This window comes from Miscanthus floridulus, chromosome 14 (assembly GCF_019320115.1).
Source record: "Miscanthus floridulus cultivar M001 chromosome 14, ASM1932011v1, whole genome shotgun sequence".
NCBI classification, from domain to species: domain Eukaryota; kingdom Viridiplantae; phylum Streptophyta; class Magnoliopsida; order Poales; family Poaceae; genus Miscanthus; species Miscanthus floridulus.
This window is the reverse complement of record NC_089593.1, coordinates 83,608,118-83,615,004: the sequence shown is the minus strand read 5'-3', so window position 1 is coordinate 83,615,004 and position 6,887 is coordinate 83,608,118. Positions and strand designations below refer to the sequence as shown.

Here is a 6,887-nt window from a genome sequence, read left to right as displayed (position 1 = left end):
GCGGAAGCCTGTAAGCTGCGCCTGAATGCATGAATCTGGGAAAGTAGAATCTAGACTAGAAATATCGTTTACCATTGAGAAACGACAGACCTTTGTACTTCTCGAAACCACAGACAAGAGCATGTGAAGCAGCTCACCTGTTCAAGGACGTCCTGTAATCCAGCATGGGAAGCCCGGTTAACATCCATTTATGTACAGGTTTCAAATGGAGTGAACAGGGAGTGCCCTGATGCCAAATTGTCAAACAGACCAACCCACTTCAGAATGCGATGCACTTGGATGGCGTCAAACTGAAGGAAAACATTCCTCCTCTTGGCCTTGGAGCTGAACGAGGGGCTTCTACACGAAAATATTTGATTCCATTCCGTCCTGCTAAGTGAACAGTTTTGGTGGCAATCATTGATCATCGCAAGCTAGTTCAGTGGCGCAATCATTAGTAACCCAAAGACAAGGATAATAAAAGTCCGTATTGTAGACCCTGGTCATCATAGACTGGGTTTTGGCTTTAAGCTGTCACCTACGGGCAGGCTAAGAGGTATATAATGAAGGAAGAATGTGATGATCCACCACTCAGGTCTAAGATGGTAGGTGGATAGGATATAAACATGAATGATTAAGAGCTAATACACCATTAATGACAAAATATAAGAAGAACATGCATCTTCAGGGAACACATTTGCCTTCCTTAAACCAGTAAACCACCATTAAGAGACCCTTTTTAAACCAGGTTTAGCTAAATGTGCTCATACATCAGCCACAGCTAGTACAAAAGGGAGTGATCTACAAAAAAAATCCTATCATTTCGGGAAGTGGGGGTTGAGCAGCCCAGAGATTTCAAGAAACCCAACACGGTCACGCCCTCCAAATATCTTCCTCAGTTTGTCGTCACAGATTATTATCTTCTTGTCATTTGGATCCTGGTTGCAGAAACAAAGAGAATAATCAATTGTTTGGCCACAAAATTCCACAATGCTACACTGAGTGCTACAAAAAAGATGCACCTAAGAATGACTGAAATATGAGGGTCATATATCATAAGAAGCAACATGTGCACAAGCGAGAACTAGACAGTCGATTATCTTATTAGTCACATTATGGCATGATGCAGTAAATTGTATCTCAAAGTATTGTCTTGGAATATAAGAAAGCAGCACAGAGCCCCAAATTTAGATCCTCAATGGAACACAAATTTTCAGGGAAGAAATTACTGAGAGACAGAATTCAAGTGAGTTACTGGTTAGCCATGTCAACAAAAGATGTTGTGTTTGTGGTCCACACAACTATTGCTTCAGGGTCATCAGTGATTGTAGGCGTGCCATAACATTTGGCTTTCTGCTGGGGCACCCTTCAACATTTTACACCCAACAGGGACCAGGGACCAGGGACCAGGGCGAACGGGTGCTTATGGCTTAGTCACTATCTCTGCTTATGGTTGAGAGAGAAGTACTAGTCAAGTCTGATACTAATATGTGTGCATACTGAAGTTATCCACACATACATACAGTGTATAACTTCACACTCTGCCCCCACCATGTTTAATTAATTACAGCAAGTGAACAGATCCTAAACAAAACACAGGGGCACAGATCAATGATCTACCTGTGATTAAGGATTGAAAGCCAAAGTTCACTACTTCAGATGACTTGGTGCTTAAAACAAACAGGAGCACAACACATAGGCAGATAAAGTACTATGGAATCAGTGACAGGATAGGCTTAAAATCAGAGAAAATACAATGTGGCCTATCGTGAGAAGCATGGTAAATTGGAAATTGGTACTACCCCCGCTCCGGAAAGGATGCAACTCTGTCTCAGAAAGGATGCAATTTTAGAATACTGCTAAGTCATACAATCTGATGTTTGACCAAATTTATATAAAAAGATAATAATACTTATCATACTAAATATGTATCATTAGATTCATCATGAAATATACTCTTATCTATATCTATTTGGAGTCATACATGCTGATAAAATAGTCTATAACTTAGTAAAACTTAAGATAGTTGACTTTGACGGGACCTAGAATTCCATCTTTTGTGGGAAATAGGTAGTAATTACAACAGTGGACCCACAAACTATACAGTATCCACCACAGATGCCACTAATTCATCCTATTCAGATAAGAACAAGCATTGCCAACCAGGAAATGAAAAATGCTGCCATCAAAACACAGCATTTAGAAAATCTAGATAAACTTTCTCAGCCCTGTCATCAAGGTTACAAAAGGCGCTAGGCGTTCTCTAGGCGGTGACCCTCCCAACTATAGCTTAGGCGTGCCTAGGCGTTTCCAAGGGGTTTTCTAGGCGTTTCATATCCATGCATATTTACCTCTAAAAATATAAAAGAAAAGAAGAAACAGGAGACCAATGGGCCAAGAGTTATATAGAAAGGCCCATAAAAGCAGCCCAAGCAAGTCCGAGCAGCAAGCCTGATCCCTAACCTCGCCTCACCTCCCAACTTATCCATTCGTTGCTCTCAGCTATCCTCAGCCTACCCCCTTAGGCGAGGAGGTGCCCCTCCGCCTAGCGCATAAGCGCGCCTAGGCGAGCGCCTAATAGCCCCTTGTGGAACACTGCCAGTCATCCACGAAAATAATCTAAACAAAACTAAACTAAACATACAGATTAGCAATTACAGCAATGGCACATATATTTATGCTATGTGCATATCCTTCCTCACAAATTCGTACATATCCTCCACTCAATTGCAGTTGCCAACCAACAACATTACTATACTTGTTCCTCGTACCACCAAAAATAGGGGAGGAAAACAAAACAACCAAAACATGCAACAGAATTCTCAGACCCAGATTAATTCAGCTACCGATCGGACTCAATCAGATCAGAGAAGCAAACACAATGCAGCCACAATATTGATAACCAAAACACAACTAAATCTCACTACCACACAGTCACGCTGCTGCTCTCCATCACATGCTAGAAGACGAAAACACGCACAGGGATAGATAGCGAGGGGGCGGGGATCGAACCTGGAGGTTGTTGCCCTTAATGTGCGCCCAGACAAGCTTGATGGCCTCGGTCCGGGGCAGCTCCGGCGCGCCGCCGACGAACTCCCGCAGCTCCGGAGAGATGGGCTTCGGCTTGGTGATCCCGCTCGCCGGCCTCTTCTTCCCTGCCGCCGCCTTCTTCCCCCCTTTCCCTACCCCCTCGGCCGTCGCCTCCGCCCGCACCGCCACGGCGGCGCCCCTCGCCCTCGCCCTCGTCCGCACCGACACCACCACGGGCGCCCGCCGCAGCGCGACGGGGCACGCGAGGAGCTCCCCGGAACGGATCGCCGCCGTCGTCGCCGACATCGCCGCCGGGGGGGGGGGGGGGGGGGGGGGGGGGGGGGGGGGGCGCAGCTAGGGTTTATCCGCGAGGTTCTGGGGGGATAAGGTTTCGCCGCGGTAGCCGCGGGCGAGCGAGGTCGTCGGGTAGTAGGCCGGCCGGGGACGTTCTAGCCGTCGGATGGAGTAGTCGTCGGATTGGACAGTCGAGATCGCCGCAAGCGCGCGCGTTTGAAAGCTTTATCCGCTTTTTCGACGTGGGAGACAACGGTTTGGACTCTGGAGTCGATGGGCCCAGAAGATCCTGTCCAGCCAGGAAGGTGAGCCTAGCCCAAAGCGACGGGAAAGCCCATCAGCCAATGTGTAAGCCCACTACGGCCCGGCCGATGTGTCGCTGACGTCACCTCGTCTGCACCACCGGAGTCCGGAGTGAAGCGCAGGGGGTCGGGTTCGCTTTTCCTTGGCTTCTTCTCTGTCTCGTCGGTCTACCCAGGGGGAAGGAGCGGGAGGGAGCGAGCCATGGTGGTCAGCACATTCACTGGCCCTGGGATTGGGATCGGTGAGCGAACCAAAGCCCCCATCGTTTCAGGCGCCAAGATCAGATCTTGATGTTGCTCTGATTCTCGCTACTTATTTGGTTTGTTGAATTCTTCTCTTTCTGTTTGATTCGGTGCAGGGTTTGGCGTCGGCTGCGGGTTCGGTGTCGGGTGGGGGTTCGGAGGTGAGAGCCTGCTCGTTTTCGCGTGATTAATTGCTATTTTTTTTTGGTGGGAGACGATTAATGTGCTGAACTTTTCTGAAGGTTGTAGGCGTGAATTAGAAATCTTAACTTGTCGAATTGAACTGGCGGGATCCTTTTTTTTGGATTCTGTGTTGTTGATTTCCTGTAGTCTTGGCTATACTTGGCGTTATTTTGGCGGTAGATAAGGTAGAAATGACTTATCAAGTTATGGACAGGCATGCGGTTGCAGTTCAGTCCCCAAGTTGTCAGTAGCCTCAAGATGGCTTGTTTCCCTTGTGATTTTTCCCAAGTTGCATAATATCTGTTCACTCCTAACTAGTTGCAAAAGCGACTACAAACCAACATTGTGCATATGGATTGGTTCCCGACACTTGTGGAGGGGTAGGGGTTTAGTTTCCATGGCTCATGAATGAGCTATTTAACAGCTGCAAAGTAATCTGAAACCAATCCACCTGACCAACATGATCTTACTAAAGTATACTTTTATGAATCTATATTTGGGAACAGCTCTATTTGTAATTCTGTGTTATTTTAATTTCCGAACTTGGTATAGAGAGTAATATGCAACCAATGTTTAGAAAGGTTCATTTAAGATAACCCCAAAATGTCACTTATTTGTGATTGGAAGGAGTAGTATTCAATGACAATGTGCATTCATGATCAAGAAATGACATGCTTTTCGTTTGCTTTTCTACCACAGGAATGCCTCTTAACATGTTCGGCTTGGGTATCGGTACTACTTCTGAGCTTATCACCACTTACATTTCCTTGTTAATGGATTATTAAAATTCATCTTGTTAACAATAGGTGGGGGCTGTGGAGTTGGTCTTGGACTAGGATGGGGCTTTGGAAATGCTTTTGGTTGTCAGTATCGATCTTCAAGAGTCCAGTTCCAGGGAATTGAATTTCAGAAGAAGGCTAAAGGAGATGAAGCACCAAAAGTTGTTTCACCGGAGCTTGCTGAAAAGGCTCGTCCTTATGGCTAGTAGGCCTGCCACCATATAATTCACAGAGACTGTGTTCTATGTGCCGAATTGCAGTTTAATTACATACCTGTGTGTTCTTTGTTAGCAATGTTATGCTACACTTATTTTCATTTTCTGTAACCAGGATGATGTTAATGAATGAATTTTCAACTAGGAAGAAATGATCCTAATATTTGCGCTACATGCTATTCATTTACTTTTCATGGTTGAAGGCTCTTCGCTATCATTTATGTTACTTTGTGAGTTGCTGTGCTTGTTATACAGGTAACATATGTAAACTTGATCTGAAATTTGAATTGGCACAAAATTATGAAAATAAGTTTGCTGAAACCATCAGTATTATGATGATATTTCAAGTTTGCTTCTCCCTTAGCAGTATGAGAACCAAAGCTTAGATTAGTTTCTTTTCTTAGGATAAGCTTAAAAAACACTGCTCTGAAGCTACAGTTCAGGGCAGGTTTTTAAAGTAGATTTAACAGAGCATACCCAGTGCAGAGAGCTCCCGCTCTGTGCGGATGTTGTTTCTGATTTGTTGGTGGGTAACCAGAGTTCACGCTTTTGCACACTTGGAATCAGAATAACTGGTAAGTATGTCATAGCATGAAGCATCCATGGACCTGGCATGATGGTGATGGCTTGCACAGCTGTATCTCTCTTCTTCCTGAAAACACACAGCTGTGTGTTTCTGTATTTTTCCAGTGCAAAGCCTCTCATACATCAAACAAATGGATGGTCAAAGGAAGCAGAATCGTTCTTTGACGTAGTAGAGCTTGCTGGCTCTGCCTCCCCAGTCCTGAACCAGTATGACTGCTGGAATGAAGCTGCACTGCTGGGGACGTCCTCCATGACCCATTCAAAGCCCTTGGGGTAGTAGATCCCTGTCCTTGGGTGTGGCACCCACAATGATGTTTCTGGGGACCTCACTTCTGTAGGCTCCAGTCGCTTCACAAGGTTAGTCCTTTGCTCGTTCTTAACTTCCCTGCATATGGCAATTTAATCAGTTACTTCAAAGAGCTGAAATGGTGCTGCATGTGGCAATACAAGTCTTTTGCAGTATAATATGCAATCAATCCTTGTTGTTCAGCCATACTTCAAGATCATCAAGGTGGAAGCAACCAGAATGAACACCTATCTAATCACTGTTGGTTTGTCATTGCAGGTTCAGAGTGTATTACTAGTTACTGGAGCAGAGCTGCCGATTTCGCAAGCGCATGACGGCCCATCGACGCAGGCTGGGGTGTTTGCCAAGATGCACTGGTGGTTATCCTTGGTAGCAACCAGCTGATGGCAGTTCCTCCTTGTTTGGTACCCTCCCTCATCCTCAACCCAGGTATTTATACGCTAGCTGTAGCCTTGCAGACGCAATGGCACCACCAACCACGTTCTGCAATAAAACATACACTGTACATCCATTAGATTGTAGAGAACTAGGCACGCTTAACATACAGCAAAGCTAGCGAGGAGGGGTTCATTACTCGTCTGCGGGATTACAGATGATTTTTTCAGTGTTGCTAGCTTCCAATTGGGCAACTAAAATGATGGTTTTGAGCCTCTGATTGGACCCCTCTGGACAAAACACCACCGGAACTGATGCTCCCAGAATCTAAAGTCAATTTTGCTGGGATTGCAGTCTTGGACTGTACTGTTTTGCTACTTTGTGGGATCATGCGACAGCACCACCGATGATGTAGCTAGCATTATTAGCAAAGTGGAACCTTGGCTTTTTGAACAAAAGATGGGAGCAGGACACAATTATTAGAAAACTGTACAGTATTACACAAATTCCACTATGAAGGGTTGATAGCTGCAAATTATTTTGTTATAAACTTCTTGTGTACAAGGTCTGAACTAGACTGACACGAGGGCCCATT

The 6,887-nt window shown here is 45.3% G+C and overlaps 2 protein-coding genes across 2 annotated transcripts; one reads left to right on the top strand and one right to left on the bottom strand.

Annotated features, from left to right (window-relative positions):
* Positions 1-675: 675 nt before the first annotated feature.
* On the bottom strand, positions 676-3,361 carry LOC136504528 (upstream activation factor subunit spp27-like). Its single transcript, XM_066499465.1, has 2 exons — positions 2,992-3,361; positions 676-917 (listed from the first exon to the last, which is right to left on the bottom strand). The coding sequence occupies exons 1-2, from the start codon at positions 3,313-3,315 to the stop codon at positions 798-800; spliced, it is 444 nt and encodes a 147-aa protein (XP_066355562.1). The 5' UTR covers positions 3,316-3,361; the 3' UTR covers positions 676-797.
* A 335-nt stretch (positions 3,362-3,696) lies between these two features.
* On the top strand, positions 3,697-5,197 carry LOC136504529 (protein TRIGALACTOSYLDIACYLGLYCEROL 5, chloroplastic-like). The gene is made up of 4 exons (XM_066499466.1): positions 3,697-3,847; positions 3,965-4,009; positions 4,731-4,763; positions 4,838-5,197. The coding sequence occupies exons 1-4, from the start codon at positions 3,808-3,810 to the stop codon at positions 5,014-5,016; spliced, it is 297 nt and encodes a 98-aa protein (XP_066355563.1). The 5' UTR covers positions 3,697-3,807; the 3' UTR covers positions 5,017-5,197.
* Positions 5,198-6,887: the final 1,690 nt, after the last annotated feature.